We start from the raw sequence: 18,375 nt of genomic DNA, 5'->3' as shown, positions 1-18,375 counted from the left end.
ATTTTTCCCAAAATGAATACAATCAGATTTAGAGAAAAACTTAAATTTTAAATTCCACATGTAAATTAATTTTAAGAATTATTATGATAAAAAGATGTAGTCACTTGTTTGCTCAATTGATCTGCAATTAAAAGATTAGATTAACTCAAATTTTAAGGGGAAATGAAAAATAAATATTGTAAGTTTGAGTGGGTTGATCTTGGTGCCCACATAGCCCAATATACATTCATATTTGAGAAAGTCAAGGACAATTGTTTTAGACAAAAAATATAACAAAAGAAATCAGAACACACGAGATTCTCTCGTTTTATGTTTTCTTGGTTATCTTGGAACATCGTCAGTGCTTTCTAGGGTTTACAGTGTACACAACGCTTCAAGGATCTATCCTTTATTGCTCGATCGTACATACAAATGATCAACCGAAAATTCATACCATATGAATTTCTTACAAAACGAATATAATAATCATAGTCCAATTCCAGGCTTATAGTACATATATACATGTTGAATTATACAATAGAGTAGAGAAAATGATAATATAACAATCCAATTAAAAAATTCATAATGAAATTAAACAATCAGACTGTAAGGAGTTTTTCCATGCCCAAAATTTGATATTATGAAGCTTTCATTCATCTCAAGTGGTCATCAAATTAGTGAGACCTGCTCCATTGCCATCTTCACCGTGACTGCCGCCACTACTGCCGGCCTCCAGAACGAGGCAGTGCAAAGCTGGCAAAGTTCTTTGAATTGATTAATGGGCAGCCTCCACCACCACCAGGAATGTTGGTGCAACCTGATGCGCCGGAGGGAGGGACTGGACCCCTTTCAAGTGAGTTAATATATATACGCTTCAACTTTAAAACTTCCCAATGGTTTTCTTGCAATAATCTACTACTCTGGCTTGGTTCGATACGCAAAATTACAATGGTAAGTACCGTAAGAAGCAAAATGTAAGAGTGTCTCATTTTGTATGCAAATATGTGGGATTCCACATCATCTAGCCGCGCGTATTTATATGGGGATAGGTGGGGGTGGGGTTCGGAAAAAAATTCTTGAAATTTAATGCATGATGTCTATCAAATAAAATCATGATAACTTTTTTCGAACAAGAAATTTTATGAGATAAAATCATAAAATGCACCACTTGATCCTATATGTTACGTTTGTTGGTTTCGATTGTTACGAAAAAAAAAATTTATTTTGATGTTTTTGATTGAATAATCGAAATTGTTCAATACGTTCAAATAGAAATAAAAAAAGTTAGGTAGAGTACTCTACTTTTCTCAATTGTGATGTGTTCATGAACATATATGTATCTTAACTAGTCAAAATTATAAGGTTTAATTTCCACAAATTTGAAGTCGGCTTACTCCTTTGTTGACCCCAATCAGAAATGGAGGGCTCGGCGAACAAATAATGTAGTACTAATCTTAGAGTCAATTGAAGAATTTTGATTAAATATAAACAATATAAAACCATGGAATTATATTTATTTTTAGGTTTGTAGACTTGTGGGATTGAAATTGAAGTTTCTTGGCTGCTAAGGAGGTTCACTACAAAAAAAACGTGTTTTAGAACCGGTTTTTGGGACTATCTACAGCGGTCTGTAACCGCTTCTAATTTATTTGAAGCGGTTTTTGAACTGACTCCATTTCTTCCGCTCTTAGCATCTATTGCACTGTAACCACAGCCGGTGGTGAAGCAATAACAACCGATGCTAAAGAAAATTATTGAAGCGGTTCAACACCGCTTCGGTAAGCATCAACACAAGCGGTGTGTAACCGCTCTTACAAGTGGTAACACAAATGGCTGTAACCGTTTGTGGTCCATTTATTTTGAAGCGGTTACTAAACGCTCCTAAAAGTAGCAACACAAGCGGGTATTAACCACTAGTGCTCCATTTCTTTTGCAGCGGTTGAAACCGAATTAAAAGACCCGCTTTGGTTACTTTACTCTCGAGGCGATATAGGAGCGGTTAAGTAACGCTATTATTATTTATAGGAGCGGTTGAAAACCGATTCATAAGTCTTTTAAAATAACAATTCCAAATTATTATATTCATTTCCTTTTACACAAGAAAATAGAAAATGAAAAAAAAAACATGATACATATAAAATAAATAACTCGAAATCAACAAAAACATTTGTCATTTACTGGGAAACCAAACAAAATCCACAAATGAATATCTAAATTTGCAGAAACATGAAATTCTAAAAAAAAAAACATACTGATGATTGCAAAAGAAGGCCAAAACTAAAGTATGTTTTTTCTTAAATATCTAATCACCAGATGATTCTTCTGGAGGAGTTCTGCCATCATTTTCTCTTTCATTGGATGTGGCATAAATGGGTTTCTGAATGATGTTTGTCATTACAGTTGTCATCTGTAAAAATAAATCGAAATTATCATATAATAGAACAAGCAAACAATTTTTTCATTTGATATCTTATAACATGTAAAATACCTGTGTTGGTAACAATTCATGCCCACTAGACCCTCCAGGTATCATACTCTGCATAACCCGTGTAAAACTTTCGAATTGATCTTGCATTTGTCTCATTTTCTCCATTTCTGTCTGGAGTTGTGCTTTTTGCGCCTCCATTTCTGCTCGCAACTGCGATTCACGCATCTCCATATCTTTCTTCATTTGTTCTTGCATTTCTTTGAATTTATTTGTCATCTCCAAAGTAGAATGATAGTTTTGCCTATTGTAGAATGAGCTTCGCCTGCATTGTTCAGGGAAGACTTGGCTAGGCAGTGCTCCTGCTCCAAGACATCGAACTCGGCCAGAATGCTCGGTTCCAAATACATCACTGCATAAAACTTGTAATTAATACATATATATTTTGTAATAACATTAACAAAAATAATATGAAATTTTAAAGAAAATATAACCGAAATGCATCCTCGTGCACTTCTATTGCTTGTGTCCCCTCAGGCATGTCTTGTAAGCGAGTTTGAATAGCCTCATCCAACAAATTCTAACAAACAAAACGTCAAGTAAATGAAAAATTTATTCAAAAGTCATTATATAAAATTGTAAACAATCAGCACCTCATAGCGTATGGCTTCATCATCAACTGGAGCACCTCCTTTCTTTTTACTTCTCCGACTCAAATGCATTATTTCGATGCGAGTCGGCTTCCTACCATTCTCTTTCAACTAATAGAAGAACAATATCATATATACAAAAAATATGACTGCTGAAATTTTACAAACAACAAAACTTATACTCTTAATTCACACATTCACAAACAACAAAATAAATGATAAGAAAAACTAGAATCGATCATTAACAACATATCTTTAAATTTTGACTACATCATATATAATTATTAATCTATATTTACAACACCATAAAAGCATATAACACTAGTTATCTATAACATCAAAGTTCAAACAACAAATAGGTAATATGAGACTTTTTGGAAAGAAAAATACAGGTTAGTGCTTACAAATTTGTCTTCCAGAGAAGGGATACTCGTTCGTCCCTGTGCATGAGTTCCTTTTTTATTTTTTCCATTCTCTCGATTTATTTTAGAACTTTTCTGGAAAAAAAAAAATTATGTTTTACTATGAATATCCATAAAAATATATATACATACATATATTTAATAATAAATACTCATGATTACCTCAGTAGCCTTCCAGTACGCACATAATCTTTCCCAAACTTCTGTTGTCAACCCATGAGGAATAGGACGAATGGACACAAGCTCCTCTAATGGGATATTGGAGTCATAAGATGTAGCTTTAACTTCGGTCCTCCATCGCCTCCATGCAACCCCCATCATTTGCATCACAAAATCTTGATGTTGATCGGAGATTATGAATCGTGCCTATAAACATAAACATAAATATGTTAATGTTTGAAGCTCATGTGGGATATTAAGTACTTCTCAACTTACAATAACAAGTTTCCATGCCTCCTCCAACCGATGCTTTGGAACTTTTCTCCAGTCTAAATAATCAAGGGGCAACAAAACTCCATTCCGAGCTATTGTCCCCACATAATTTGCCAGTACCGGTTGTAAATCTCCATAAGGTTGGCCTCTTTCATTAAACGTTACATGTAACAAATCATCATGATGCAATGCATGAACATCCTTCATTACAGTTCTCCCACGTCTATTCGACTGCCTCTGCGAAGGCAACACTTCATTTTCACCTGATATATATATATATATATAGATATATATATATATAGATATATATATATATATATATATATATATATGCAATATATATATCTATATATATATATATATATATATATATATGCAAATTATGATTGTTATTTGGTGCTTTAAACTTAATCATATATATTAAAAATATATTTCCAACCTTGCTCATGGAACTCCTCGTCATCTTGTTGTGATTCCAGTGCATTGTTTTGGGTCTCCGGTGGTGAATGTGATGTTATGTCTTGTGATCCAACTTCATCATCACACTTGTTATTTGATTCTTGTCCCGTAGACCGCTTTCTGATATTCTTAATCAACTTCTGAAGTCTTTTGCTTGCCATTTTTCATATGTACCTGAGAATAATAATAATATAAAATTACAACAGTCGAGAAGATGGTTAAAATATAAAGAAGACCATAATTTGCACTAGTATGAGTTTAAAGGATTTATGTATATAGCTTGCATGTGTATAAAGATAAAGTAAATGTCACAATTGGATATAACAATAAAATATTAATAAAAGAAAGATTATTTTTACATAAGAAATGACTGAAGGTTTACCCTATCTGCATATATAAAGTTGACAAACATATAAAATATGATACTATGGGAAATATTAATTCAAAAGATATCAGAATTAACAATTAGATTAACAAAATCACCAAAAACAGCAACAAAAATACCTTAAAGCAACATGAGACTTGCTGGAATTCTTAATCTTTAAAACAGTCCTCGTTTTCCTTGTCCATCTTCAATGCACACACAAATACACAAAACAAATATTTATGAAAGTATACACAAAACAAATATTTTTGCACACCCTGATTCTTGGAAACAAATAGAAATAAATTAATATTTATGAAAGTATAATATGTTGTGTTCAGATTGAACATACAGTTATAATCACAAAAGAGTAGTACAATGCTGAAATCAAAGAGACAATATAGAGTTTACACTTTGCAAGTTCATGATGACTTATCACTTAAATCGAGCAAGTTAATAACCACCGAACAATTTCCTTTCACAAATCACACTTGCTACAAAGTATTTCCCTCTTTAGACTTAGCTTTCTGCTACAATCCCCAAAATACCAGTTATTGCAAACAAACAAATGAGAGAATGGTAAAAGCAAATAAATCCATCTTTTTTACTCGGTGACCCTAAACCAAGAATGGCACAACTGAAATTCATAAAATTCTTCCCGTATGCTCGGTCTGAAGAACGTTTCCATTAAATAATCAAAACAAAGAACAAAAACAATATTAAAATAACCACCATCAAAATCCTTAGCAAAATAAAAGAAATTTTACGGCAACGGGAAGAGAATTTACCTCCAGAACAAGATTTTCTAAACGATTGCAACTCGGTATAGGGCATAGATTTTCTTCGACACAAGATGGGAAAAAATCGATCGTCGGGTCACCAGATGGGGAAAAATCGATGGTGGGGGCGGGAATGAAAAAAAAATTGCGGGAGTCTGAAAAAGCTATCGGTTCGCACGCTTTGTTTTATTTTTATTTAAGCCTCCTAATTTTCTTTCTAATTAAACCAGTAATACGTGTTTTTGTCTAAGATTTCCTTCGGGTCTTTCCACATAAACGACAACAGTGACCCTTAACCAAATTCCCATCTATTTTCACTTATTATTTATAGTCTAAACGAACACCTAGCTCTTTCTTGGTCTTCTCCACTTTTAATAATAATAATAATAATAATAATAATAATAATAATAATAATAATAAATAAATAAATAAATAAATAAATACTATATATTATAGGCCTAACTAAAAATCTCAGGTAATTTAATTTAATTTACCAAGTTTCTTTCGGACACTAGAAGAATCTAATTATTACCAAATTTAAATAGTAATATGATTTAAAAACAAATTCTCGTAAAAATATGATTTAAAAACAAATAATATAATCGATTCGAAGTGACGTAGGTAATCCCTTTATTATTTTAAATATTTGGTCGAAAAGTATAGGCTTTGTCCATTTTATTCCAAAAAAAATCAATAAGATATCTTACGGATCAATTATGTGATACAAAAAATGAAAATATAAAAATGGATGCACATCACTAATCAACTGTCCGCTACAAATTTGGAACAGTTTTACCACGAGTTGTTCCAAGCCCACCACCAAACTCTTCACCAGTTGCATCATAAGCACATATATTACTAAACGTCAGATTACAGGGGAGAAAAACAATTTCGATACTCAAAAAAGAGAAATGTGGTCCTGTCATGAATACAGTATCTATGTAGCAAATACGAATATGCAGTTCAATTAAGAGATTTGAAAGATAAAACAGACAACTAGAAGAAGTGATCACAAAATAAAAGGAAACAAACCAAATTATTAAAGAAAAAAACATAAATCAGCCTTAAGTGGTTGAATAATCACATTCCTTATTGATAACCAAAAATATATACTCAATAAAAGCATAACCCCCGGTGTTAAGTTGTCTCTGTATCTGAAATCAAGCTTATCTGAAACTCAAACAGACAAGGTCAGGGAGTTATAATTAAAGAATATTATAATAATAATTAAAACAGAGGCCGATTTACCAGAAGACATGTAAACTAACCTCCCCTTATTCTTCATCAGTTTCATGGTTCACAATAGGCATGCCATCAACGATTGAGCCATCTACATCATTTCTTGTTAACTCAATGTCTATAGTGTTTACGTCATCCAACAAAAAATCGACATCTGAAAAATTGTTAGGAATGAATTGCATTGTATCAATATCATCTTCATTGCCCATGTTGTATGTGTCTCTTGGTGTGTAGCGAATAACAGAATGCCAATCTTCTTCTTTTGGATCACGAACATAATAAATCATTTGAGCTTGAGAAGCCAAAATAAAAGGTTCATGCTCTTCTCGTTCTCCTGTATGTATCAAACGCGAAAAATTCAGCATCGTAAATCCTAAAGGATCAATTTTCATTCCAACAGTAGTATCAACCCAATTGCATCGGAACAAAACTATTCGTCCATGACCACTGTAATCAAGTGAGATAACATCAGTTAACCGTCCATAATAGGTTGACTCATTATCGTCATTATCATGCATCGACGGCACCATGACTCCACTATTCTGCATTTTTTTGTTTCTTTCGGATTCTACAGTGCGAAATGCAAAACCATTCACATTGAACCCATGATAACTAAATGCTACAGGATTCGGACCACGTGCAAGTGCCCTTAGAGTTAAGTCATCAATTCGTTCATTTGCCCGATCAACCTATAATACATACACAATCACAATTTTGATATTAATATTTTTAAAATAATAATCAATCTATTTACAAATCAATCAATCGATATGTTACTTACTCTTTTAGCAAACCATTCTGGAAATTGCATTCGAACCATAGAATCCAACTGAAAGTTAGTTGGACGATGACCATATCTATGCTTTCTCTTCAATTCGTCTCTTAATTCTCTATTCCACCACAACATTGATGATTAGAAACTTGTAATATTGAAAAAACAATAAAATTGAAATTACATTTCCAAAATAATACTTACTCACGATATGATTGTAGAGCTGTGCAATTAGAAAGGATATATCTGTGAGCTTGGCTCAGAGTTTTGCTGTCCAAAGTAACTATTTCACGCTTTTTTGTAGCTCGTCCTATTTGTGGAAACAATGGTAGTAAAGGATACTCATTATCGGGGGTCTCCTGGTGTCTTGCGTCTTTATTGCCAAACGAGTCTGTACACTCTAAATAACGAGAACAAAACACAATGCATTCATCTGCTAAGTATGCCTCTGCAATATTGGCCTCGGGTCGTGCTTTGTTTCTAACAAAATTTTTTAGTTTTCCAAGATATCTTTCTATTGGATACATCCATCGATAAGGTACAGGCCCAGCTACTCTTGCTTCATATGCCAAATGCACCACCAAATGCACCATTATTGTGAAAAATGATGGTGGAAAAATTCTTTCTAACTGACATAAAACCAATACAACCCCTTCTTCAGCCTTTTTTAACTCATCTTCTCGTAAAGACTTTGCACACACTGCTCTGAAATACTCACACAAAACAATTAATGGTGCAGTTACCTTTTTTGATAACACACGACAAAGAGCTATTGGAAGAAACTGTTCCATTATGACATGACAGTCATGGCTTTTTAGACCCATAATCTTACAACGTCCAACATCAACACATTTTGAAATATCGGATGACATACCATCAGGGACACGAATATCTTTCAACACTGAACAAAACAACTTTTTTTCGGCTTTGCTCATACAATAACATGCAGGGGGTAAATATTCTGTGCCATCTGGTTGTGGTTGTGGCCATAATTGTTTCATAATACCCAATATTTTCAAATCTCTACGTGCGGCAGCGTTATCTTTACTCTTGCTAGAATCATCTAAAAGTGTTCCAAGGATATTATCACAAACATTTTCTCAATATGCATAGGATCTAAATTATGTCTTATCAAATTAAACTCCCAATAAGGCAAAGTGAAAAAAATGCTTCGTTTCCTCCACATTTGTTCAGTGGAACCTGTTTTCGCTCGCACAGATGGTTTCGATATGTTACTCTTACCAAATACCACATTCCGATTTTGGGTCATTTGTATAACATCAGATCCTGACAATGGTTTCAAATCTAATTCACGTTGCTCTGGCTTGCCATAACTCGTCATAGTTCGGATTTTTGCATCTGCCGGCAAGAAGCGGCGATGCCCTCTAAACGACCATTTTCTTCCATTATTCAAATATACCGCATCTGTCTTATCAGCACATGTTGGACAAGCATTCTTGGCATATGTGTTCCAACCAGATAAACATCCCAAACCTGGAAAATCACTAATTGTCCAAAGCAATGCAGCCCGCATCTGAAACATTTCTTTGTTGGAAGCATCATAAGTGTTAATCCCATTTTCCCATAAGTCTTTCAATTCAGCAAACAAAGGACGTAAATATACATCAATATCATTTCCAGGTGCTTTGGGTCCTGGAATTAAGGTGGATAATATAATTGAATGAGGTTTCATGGATTCCCAAGGTGGCAAATTGTAAGGCATTAGAACAACAGGCCATGTACTGTGTGACGTACTTTGATTTTTAAATGGATTAAACCCATCGGTGGCGAGTCCCAAACGAACGTTTCTAGGATCTGCACCAAAATCAACGTGTCGCTCATCAAATGCCTTCCACGCTGGTGAATCAGCCGGATGCCTTAAAATTCCATCTGAAACCCGTTTTTTAGAATGCCATTGCATATTTTCAGATGTCTTAGATGACATGAATAATCGTTGTAATCTTGGTTTCAATGGAAAATACCAAAAAACCTTGGCTGGAGTTTTCACCTGCAGATTTTTCTTTCCGACTTTGCGTGACTTCTTCGGTTGTTTGTGTATGTTTTTCCACCTTGAAAGGTTACATATTCTGCAAGATTGTTCATTAGCATCATTGCCCCAATAAATCATGCAATCGTTCGGACAAGCATGTATTTTTTCGTAGTGAAGTCCCAAATTAGAAATTAATTTCTTCGCTTCATAAAATGAATTTGGTACTTGTGCTTCAGGTGGTAGTACTCGTCGAAGAAATTCCAATAATGTTGTAAAGGACTTATCACTCCATTTTCCACTCACTTTCAACTGAAATAACTCAACAAGAAATGTCAGTTTAGAAAAATCAGTGCATCCAGTATATAACGGTTGTTTCCCTTCTTCTACCAATTTATAGAATTCTTCCACATTAGACTGCATCGGTGTACGACTTGTTGATGCAGTAGTGTAATTTTCATTCGTCATGGGTGATCCCTCAGACATCCCAAATACATCATGCAATGTTTCTTGTCCCATTGATTCATGGTTAACTGTATCATAAACTTCTCCTGAGGCATGAATCTCATCTATCATGTTATCATGAGATTGCACAATCAACTTTTCACCATGAAAATTCCAAATACGATAATCTTGCAAAATGCCGTTTATCATCAAATGTTCATATATTGTCTCACGATCATGATTCAATGAGTTGATGCATTTACGACAAGGACACGGTTTCGTGACTTCATCAGTCGTGTTAGCAAATGCATAACGTAAAAAATTTCGGATTCCCACCTGATACTCAAGACTGCCACGAGGATAATCCATCCATGCCTTCATTGTTTGAACCTATAATATAACACAAATATATTCAATTTCACTATTGTACAATCCTAAAACACTAAAATAGTTCAACATATAGGTATGTGAGGAAATAAAATTTCGAACACCTTTTCTTTTAGTCATTTCAACAAACATATTAGATACAAATCTTTAAACTTGATTTGAATGTATTCAAAAATCATTTATATAAAAAATTTAATAATCTAAAAAACCGAAAATTAAAATATGGGCCAAAACTGACAGTATATCTATCAACCTCATTCTTGATTAATCTAGCAATGGAACACAATATAATCTAAAAAATCATGATTTCAAGAAAAAATAGATTAATTTTTCTAAATAAGTTGAGAAATTACCTAAAAATGACAAGCACGGTTCCGATGTGGACTTGGTGGCCGCCGATCGAATCAATGAAATATGTGAGTGTTTGCACAATATTTGGTGTTGCGGGCGTGCCAGGTGCGAAGTGCACCGATTTGTGTGAAAACGATAAAAATCTAACTTCTAAAATCAAACGACGGTGAATTCTAAATTTGATCGTTGGTTCTAATCTCCTAAAACATATGCGATGCCAAAATTAAGAAAACTATTGGAAAGTGACGGAAATAAACCCCTGACATGTTTTGCATTTACAAAAATGTAGGAATTCATCAAAGACATGAAAAATATAATAATTTGTTGCTGAAATCTAAAATGAGAAGACGTAAATTGCTAGAAAACTTAAAAAAAAGTGCTTGAAGCAGAGAGCTTCTTTTTTGCAGATTTTTGTCTGTGTAGAGTTGTGTGTGTGTAGCCTTCCTTCTGCCGATCTCTTTTCTCCCCCTGGCTGTGCGTTCCACTCCACTCCCCCATGATCCATGTTCACGCTTTCTACGCCACGATCTTAACCTCCCACGTTCTTCTCTCCTTTAGCGCTCTTGACCAGATTTTGAATCGATTAAATCCATCCGTCACACTTAACGGGCCTATACAATTTAATTGGGCTTGTGATTAATGTGGGCTTCATGATTAATTATTTTTAGCCCAAACAATTGCCCCCCGCAAGCATTGGCCCGTGGGCCAAAATGCTTGTAAGGATCCAAGTTTAATTTGTCTATGCGGCCCGCGAGCACTTCTTAAAATGATTTTGTAGTGTCTTGGGCCTAGCCCAATTCTTGGTAGGCTTCTCACTATCGACTTTCCCCTCCCAGCTTCAAATCCAATTCAGATTCAAATCCAAAGCAGAAATTTTCGGCCCTCTTTCCTCTTCACGCGTTCCCGCTCTTCGCTCCCCTCTGCCATCGGGAGATCACCGCCCTTAAGCACTTCGATTTTTCTGTGCCGGCGTTCTGTCCGATTGCTCCGCTGCGGCGTTTCTCAGTCGCGTTCTTGCGCTCTGAAGCCCTCCCCGCTCGCTCCTCCGCCGTCGCTGTTGCTGCTTGAGGGTTTAACCATGGTTCAAGATTTCTCTCCGGCGAGTTCCTCCGAACCAAACGCGAAGGGTACCCTTTCTGCTCCAGCCAACATCTCGGCCTCCCCGCTCGCTGCGCTTGCTGATTCTGCCGCGATTGTTGAGGGCTTCCCAATGGTTCTAGGTTCCCTTTCAGCGCCTCTCCGTGACTCTGGCACTGTGGATTCTCCAACGTCTCAAGTTCACGCCGCCGCTGCCACATTGCCCGTGGCGTTCGCCGGCTCCAATCCTGGTCCCAATCCATTCGCCGTTGTCTCTGGGTTATTTACAGGCGTACCTTCGCGTTTCGGCCAGCCTCCTTCCGCAAGAGCGAGTGTTCCTCTCGGCTCCGGTCAGAACTCAACGATGGCCATGGGTATTTCTTCATTCATTTTCTTGAATCATTACTCAGCGTTTCTTGATTCCTTGAATATTGCTTGTCGTCGCGATTGACTTACAATTCTCTTTACTGTTTTGTATTGATTTTGCATCTGAGAAAACAAATGATGGACACTGGGTTTATCTGTGTAACTGAGTTACCTCTTTGGACGTCAGGTTTCTGTGGGGAGTGATGGATTATTGTTAGACCATTCATTAGCCGTTGTTTTGTATGTGTGGTAAAGCGGCCATTATTTGGCCCTGTGTTGTACATCAGTGACAATTGATTTTTCTGAACATTTCTTGCTTTATGCAGTGGTTTTTGACCCCAAACAGTCCATTGACTCTAATTATGTCCCTGTTGCCACCCAAATTGAGGCCGCACACACCGGGTATGTGTGGTATTTGTTTACTAAATAGAATGTGAATTTGCTTTTGCTCACTCCCTTGTTGGTTTTCAGGTTGCCAGCTGCAACGTCATCCCCACCTCTGACTGCTCTCAATATGGTGACCCCATCTTCGATGGAAGTTGTCCCATCTGTCCCTGCTATTATTTCTGCTTCGATTATTACTTCGGTGATGGCCACTCCCTTGATTCCCTCTTCGAATGCATCTGGTATGCCCTTGGGTTGTGGTTTATTTGTTTGGTAGAGATGTTTGAAGTATCCACTCATTTCTTGTAGGTGCACCAGCTATTAATCCATTTGCATCCGAGCCAGGAGCTTTACACAAATCTGAAGTTGAAGCTAGGTATGAATTGCATCTTTCATGGTTATCTGTCTCCTTTGTGTATTGCAATGTTTCTAACTTATCTCTTGTTCCACTGTAGGAGCTCGACCTTTGCTTCTCTGGCTCTTGCTACTATTGGCCCTGTGCGGCATCCTACCTATCATGAGAATCAATTCCCTCCATCAGTCCATCAGTTGTTCTTTCCCCTGCCTTCACTACACTCGAGGGATTTGTTGCTCTCCAGACGTTTATTGCCCCACAGTGAGCCTTCCCAGTTCAAATCTTGGCCACGGGTTCCTGAGGGTTGGGTTGAGTGGATAGATCGTTTGACCCCTCATTTTGGGCAGCAGTGGCGCCATCAGGGCTTGTGGCCACTGGTTGTGACTTCCAAGATGAAAATAAACAAGCAATCCGTTTTATTTGATTGTCTTCTCCGGTTTTGGTCCCCTTCCAGCAATGTTTTCATCTTCCCCTTTGGCCCAATGTCTATAACTTTGTATGACATCTCTTTGTTCCTCGGGTTGCCTGTGGTTGGGCCTGACTCCCCCTATTTCATTGATGATCCCGCTGCCCCGACTTTAGCTCATACCCGTTACTGCTATCCCTCCTATCGGGCAGTGGTCAAGGAATGGTCCTCGCATACAGGTGTTCCTTCTGTGGTTGAACACGTCATGTTTCTATGGGTCTTGATTTGCCATTACATTTTCTGCCCTTCGTCCGGCAAGCCATCATCCGAATACCTGCCCCTTGCATGCTCCCTCAGCACCGGTAGAGTGTATAATTTGGCGGTGATGCTTCTAGGGTCCGTATACCGCAGTTTGAATCAGTGTGTTCGGCACGATCCTATTTCCAAGCTGGGGGGAGTATCATGGTTTCTGCAAATATGGGCCTTCTCTTATTTTCCTGGCGTGATGGACTTTCTTGCTGGCCCTCCTACCATGTTGCGCATTACTTCACTGATGGGGAGCCACCTTACTCTTTCCGCCTCTGATCTGATGGATTACTTGCAGCGGCTGAAGCTTGATACACTCAATCTTCCAGCACGACCGAGCGTTTCTTGCCTTACCCGGCCTTTCTGGGTTGGTGCTTTTCCGGACTTTAATGGTCGTTCTCCCGATGAGATTGCTGCTCTAATCTTGACTCGATATATCCATCCCAGATTATTGGTAGTTGATTGTTCTTCCACACGCCCGCCATATAATGACAAGTCGAGTTGGTCGTTCGAATTTTACAATCCTTCTTTATATGCGTACCAATTCTGGCTCTCACCGGCAGTTCCTCACACCTCGCTATCTTTCCCGGTGGATTTGACTCATATTGTCTCAGAGATCGCCTCTAGGAGACTTTCCAAGGCAACCGTACAGCTCCTATCCACTTTATCCGGGAGGTTTCTCAGCCCGATGGTGCCACTTGACCGAAAGATGGCCGAGTCATTTGCTATTTGGTGGAAGTCACGCTATCTAGACCTCATTCCATCAGTAATTCGACACCCTGGTATGGTCTGGTATCCTTCTTTATGTTTACATAACGCTTTGTTGTCGATATCTGTTATTCCAGCATTGTTTCTGTGATTTCTTGTAGATGCTCGCAAGCGAGATGTGGCTCCGAGTGAAGACAGTCCTGTGTCTGTCAAGCTCCCAAAAATGGATACTCAAGGGAGTTTGAAACTCAAACAGGAGCAGGTCACAGTGCCTCCGAAATCTCAATCCTTGAAGACTAAAGCCGCTCCTAAAGCTGCTCCGACAGGAAATATCACTCGTAGGCTCCAGACGGTGGGTCGGCGATATCATACTCGCCATTCAACTAAACTGGTTTCTGGCCCTAGCAACACCGTTGATGACCCCATCATCCTTGGTGAAGATGATCCACCTCTTGTCTCTGAGCGACCGAGCCCCAAGAATTCTAGCCCCGAGGTTTCAGACATTAATGAAGCTTTTGACACTGACTTCAGTCCAGCCACATCTGAACAGAGAGTCCTTCAAGCTGGAATATCTGGTGTTAAATTTGATACCAATCCTGATGTTTCTGAGGAAAGAGCCACTGATAACCCTTCTATCTTGAGGGACTTCCCCTCTACTGCTGGATTCAGTCCAAATTCTCCCAATTCATTGCCCGTTGCGGTCACCCTTTCTATGGTAATTTCTCTCAACTTTTCTCTTCGTTTTGAATACCTCCGTGTATTTGCTATGCTCAACCTTGACTTTGTTTATTTGACAGGATTTGACATCTCGGAGGGCTCGACTCAAGCTTATAGGGGAACCCGAGATCCAGGTTGATTTGAGCTTCTCGGACGATATCTCATCAATGCCTTCCAATCTTGAAAGGTGTACACCGTCTGTGGAAGCGCTCGCTCATGCAAAGATGGCCATTCGAAATTTCCTTGGCCTTGGCTTGCATCAACTTGGGGAGTCCCAACGACTAGCTATGCTGTCATCTGTCTCTATTCTCAAGACTTCCTCGGAATTCGCCACTTCAGAGTTTGGTATACTTGACGATCTTCCTACTATATTCTCTAAGTCAGACGCTGCCTTTGCTACTAGTTCGGATATGATATCCCAACGCACGTCATTCCAGAGTAAGCGCGAAAAGAAGGAAGAGTTGGACAAGCATGATAAGGTGGTCCGTGAGCAAATCGCCGCAGTGACAGCTAGTTATGATGTGGAAGAAGCTGAAGTCAAGCGATTGGAAGAGGAGATTCACAGGCGCAGAGCTAGGATGGTCACTTTGTTGGACGAGGCAGAAAATTTGGAAGCAGCTCTGTTAGAAACAAGGAAAAACTCGCATACCATCGGCCATCAACTTTTCGGCCTCAAGAATGATTATCACATGTGGACCAGTAGACTTCACGAGGCCGAGATTACCCAGTCCGAGTGTCTGGCCAAGTGGGAGCAGCTCCGCACTTTATTTCCATGACTCCTCATTTGTTCAGTTTCTTAGTATGCAATGAATGTGAGCGATTGTCGTGTTCAGGGCAACTTGTTTTGAGGACACTTTACGAACACACTCTTGCTTTTGGGCTTTTATATTCCTATATCTCTTCTTTTGCTGGTTCATTCTTTTCGTGCACATTGGCATGTTTATTTTCAGCAGGTAGCATGGATTGGCCATGGGTTGGCCTTAATTTTCTGGTGTATTCGATACCTAAACCTTGGTGTCGTTTGGGGCTCTTTGAAACACCGGTAAGTCTTGCCCTTACATGCTCTTATGTGCTCTTATGTGCTCTTATGTGCTCCTATGTGCTGCATCCACTCAAGACGATTCCCTCGCCCCTAACATTATGCATTGCACTTCAGTCGGATCCCTTTCCCGCATACACGTATATGCATTTGCACTTCAGTCGGACCCCTTTCCCGCATACACGTATATGCATTTGCACTTCAGTTGGACCCCTTTCCCGCATACACGTATTTGCACTTCAGTTGGACCCCTTTCCCGCATACACGTTTACTTACTGTTCTTGCATGCGGTGGCTCCGCTTCTTATCTATTGATTGTTGGTTTGGTGACGGTGGATTTGTACGGGGTGTTATGTATTGGAAGGAGTTCACATTCGTTCTTAATCAACTTAACACAACTCACTTCAATAGCTTCAAATCAAAACCATAGGTTGACTTAAAACTCCCCACTCAAGATTATTCTCTCCCTTGATCCATTATCCATACACAATGAATCCAATATGATGAAAGTGGCCTATTGGCCGACTTTTATTAATCATTCGTTTTCTGAATCATAACAAATATTTACATCAGTGGCCATACAGCCTACTTCAAATAAAATTCTTACAACATGAAGCTAAAAACAGTATAAAAATGGCTGAGTAGCCTATTTCTATACTAAAATTAACTTCTGGGTCTCTTGTGGCTTGCATAGCGTCCTTGTTCTTTTCTGTTCTTCTTTTACTCCCCGCTATTCCGCTTGGCAAGCTCAACTCCTCGCTCGGTGTGTTTCTTGCCTGCCATATTCCAAGTGGCCTGAAAGCCTACTTCATGGTCTGTCACTGCACATGCAAGCCACCGATTTATATAATGACAGAATGGAACATTAGAAATATGGGCCGAATGAATAATAAGTGGCCGCAAGGTCAACTCCCTAGTGAAACAAAGTGCCTCCAAAATAATGAAGTCTCATTTTCTCTAAACAATCTTATTGTTTGAAACATAAACAACGGATACCTCAGTGGCCCTAAGGCCTACGTCATATTACGTACTGAAATAAGAAACTAAAAATATACGAAAGTGGCCCCGAAGGCCAACTCCCCACTGAATATCAGTCTTTTAGTTTTCTTTATTCGCTCACTTTTCTACTTCTTCCCTCATACTTGGAAAATACGGCTTGAGATACTTGCCGTTTATGCATCTTTTGTGTGGATGGCCATCTATGCTTGATAGCCAATATGCATTTCCGTCTAACACCTTATGTACCTTGAATGGTCCCTCCCAGTTGGGAGACCATTTACCCAGCTCTCTATCCTTTGTTCCTAGTGGTAGTATGGTCTTCCACACTATCTCTCCTTCATGGAAACTTTTCTTGTTAACTCTTTTGTTGTAGATTCTTGCCACTTTCTGTTTCTGTAACAGCAAAGCATTGTACGCTTGGATTCTCAACTCATCTAGTTCTTCTAGCTCCATGATCATTGCTTCATTATAATGCTCGAGGGAAAGTTCATTTTGCTTTGCCACTCGCATTGATGGCACCATAATCTCCAATGGGAGCACTGCATCATGGCCAAAGGTAAGGGAAAAAGGGCTCACTCCAGTGGCAGTCCTCTTGGATGTCCTGTATGCCCACAAAGTTTCTGATAATAGCCTTGGCCAATCCCTAGGATTCTCTTCCATCATCTTTTGTAGAATCTTTATCAACACTTTATTTGACGCTTCGGCTTGCCCGTTAGACTGTGGGTAATGAGGGGATGAGTTTATCAATTTAATTCCATAGTCTTCTGCAAACTCCCTCATATCTGAGCCTGTGAACATAGTTCCCTGATCTGTGGTCAATGACTCTGGAATTCCAAATCTATGAATAATATTCTCTTTCACAAAGTTAATAACATCCCCTTGCTCCGCTTTCTTCAAGGGCACTGCTTCTACCCATTTGGTGAAAAAATCTGTAGCCACAAGGATGAACGAGTGGCCTTTAGATGATGAAGGGTAGATTTTCCCTATTAAGTCCATGGCCCAGCCTTTGAATGGCCATGGTTTGACAACGCTGTGAAGTTCATCCGCTGGAATTCTTTGGATGTTCCCATGTTTCTGACATGGCTGGCATCCCCTAGCATACTTGATGCAATCTTTCAGGATGGATGGCCAATAGTAGCCATACCTCCTTATCAACCATCTCATCTTTATTCCAGATTGATGCGCTCCACACACTCCCTCATGAACTTGCTTCATGATCTCCAAAGCCTCTGGGAAGCCTATGCATCTGAGAAGCAGACCATCTAACCCTTTCCTGTACAAATCACCCTCCACTAAAACGTAATTAAGAGCTCTCATCTTTAAACCATG

The 18,375-nt window shown here is 38.6% G+C and overlaps 4 protein-coding genes across 7 annotated transcripts; 1 reads left to right on the top strand and 3 right to left on the bottom strand.

Annotated features, from left to right (window-relative positions):
- Positions 1-2,078: 2,078 nt before the first annotated feature.
- On the bottom strand, positions 2,079-5,708 carry LOC140830004 (uncharacterized). 2 transcript variants are annotated; one of them, XM_073193286.1, is made up of 10 exons: positions 5,520-5,708; positions 4,872-4,937; positions 4,348-4,541; positions 3,912-4,171; positions 3,639-3,842; positions 3,459-3,551; positions 3,058-3,165; positions 2,899-2,984; positions 2,468-2,816; positions 2,079-2,386 (listed from the first exon to the last, which is right to left on the bottom strand). In XM_073193286.1, exons 3-10 carry the CDS (start codon positions 4,526-4,528, stop codon positions 2,282-2,284), a joined length of 1,386 nt encoding a protein of 461 aa, XP_073049387.1. In that variant the 5' UTR covers positions 4,529-4,541; positions 4,872-4,937; positions 5,520-5,708; the 3' UTR covers positions 2,079-2,281. The 2 variants fall into 2 exon arrangements, with proteins under 2 accessions (XP_073049387.1, XP_073049388.1); XM_073193287.1 differs by lacking the exon at positions 4,872-4,937.
- An 870-nt stretch (positions 5,709-6,578) lies between these two features.
- Positions 6,579-8,522, bottom strand: LOC140830003 (uncharacterized). The gene is made up of 3 exons (XM_073193285.1): positions 7,726-8,522; positions 7,531-7,639; positions 6,579-7,438 (listed from the first exon to the last, which is right to left on the bottom strand). Exons 1-3 carry the CDS (start codon positions 8,520-8,522, stop codon positions 6,785-6,787), a joined length of 1,560 nt encoding a protein of 519 aa, XP_073049386.1. The 3' UTR covers positions 6,579-6,784.
- A 62-nt stretch (positions 8,523-8,584) lies between these two features.
- LOC140830357 (uncharacterized) lies at positions 8,585-10,333 on the bottom strand. Its single transcript, XM_073193627.1, has one exon. The coding sequence runs from the start codon at positions 10,331-10,333 to the stop codon at positions 8,585-8,587; it is 1,749 nt and encodes a 582-aa protein (XP_073049728.1).
- Positions 10,334-12,182: 1,849 nt separating this feature from the next.
- LOC140829499 (uncharacterized) lies at positions 12,183-16,061 on the top strand. Of its 3 annotated transcripts, none has more exons than XM_073192769.1 (6): positions 12,183-12,759; positions 12,827-12,893; positions 12,973-14,366; positions 14,454-15,007; positions 15,090-15,808; positions 15,963-16,061. In XM_073192769.1, the coding sequence occupies exons 1-5, from the start codon at positions 12,648-12,650 to the stop codon at positions 15,783-15,785; spliced, it is 2,823 nt and encodes a 940-aa protein (XP_073048870.1). In that variant the 5' UTR covers positions 12,183-12,647; the 3' UTR covers positions 15,786-15,808; positions 15,963-16,061. The 3 variants fall into 3 exon arrangements, with proteins under 3 accessions (XP_073048870.1, XP_073048871.1, XP_073048869.1); XM_073192770.1 differs by lacking the exon at positions 15,963-16,061 and having other exon boundaries at positions 12,183-12,535; positions 12,605-12,759; positions 15,090-15,903; XM_073192768.1 differs by lacking the exon at positions 15,963-16,061 and having other exon boundaries at positions 15,090-15,903.
- The last annotated feature ends 2,314 nt before the right edge of the window (positions 16,062-18,375 follow it).

The sequence above is a fragment of the Primulina eburnea genome, chromosome 4 (assembly GCF_022965805.1).
Source record: "Primulina eburnea isolate SZY01 chromosome 4, ASM2296580v1, whole genome shotgun sequence".
Classification (NCBI taxonomy): Eukaryota; Viridiplantae; Streptophyta; class Magnoliopsida; order Lamiales; family Gesneriaceae; genus Primulina; species Primulina eburnea.
The sequence above is the reverse complement of the archived record's forward strand: the minus strand, read 5'-3'. Positions and strand labels throughout refer to the sequence as shown.

What these genes read in the sequence shown, in the direction of transcription:
- LOC140830357 (XM_073193627.1), bottom strand. Translation starts at nt 10,333, where the DNA reads ATGAAGGCATGGATGGATTATCCTCGTGGCAGTCTTGAGTATCAGGTG.
- LOC140830004 (XM_073193286.1), bottom strand. Translation starts at nt 4,528, where the DNA reads ATGGCAAGCAAAAGACTTCAGAAGTTGATTAAGAATATCAGAAAGCGG. An exon ending in CGAGGAGTTCCATGAGCAAG is followed by an intron (nt 4,172 to 4,347) that starts GTTGGAAATATA and finishes TATATATATCAG; the next exon opens with GTGAAAATGAAGTGTTGCCT. An exon ending in CTTCTCTGGAAGACAAATTT is followed by an intron (nt 3,166 to 3,458) that starts GTAAGCACTAAC and finishes TTCTTCTATTAG; the next exon opens with TTGAAAGAGAATGGTAGGAA.
- LOC140829499 (XM_073192769.1), top strand. Translation starts at nt 12,648, where the DNA reads ATGGTGACCCCATCTTCGATGGAAGTTGTCCCATCTGTCCCTGCTATT. An exon ending in AAATCTGAAGTTGAAGCTAG is followed by an intron (nt 12,894 to 12,972) that starts GTATGAATTGCA and finishes GTTCCACTGTAG; the next exon opens with GAGCTCGACCTTTGCTTCTC. An exon ending in ATCAGTAATTCGACACCCTG is followed by an intron (nt 14,367 to 14,453) that starts GTATGGTCTGGT and finishes GATTTCTTGTAG; the next exon opens with ATGCTCGCAAGCGAGATGTG.
- LOC140830003 (XM_073193285.1), bottom strand. Translation starts at nt 8,522, where the DNA reads ATGAAACAATTATGGCCACAACCACAACCAGATGGCACAGAATATTTA. An exon ending in GCTCTACAATCATATCGTGA is followed by an intron (nt 7,640 to 7,725) that starts GTAAGTATTATT and finishes GTGGTGGAATAG; the next exon opens with AGAATTAAGAGACGAATTGA. An exon ending in CAGAATGGTTTGCTAAAAGA is followed by an intron (nt 7,439 to 7,530) that starts GTAAGTAACATA and finishes TATGTATTATAG; the next exon opens with GTTGATCGGGCAAATGAACG.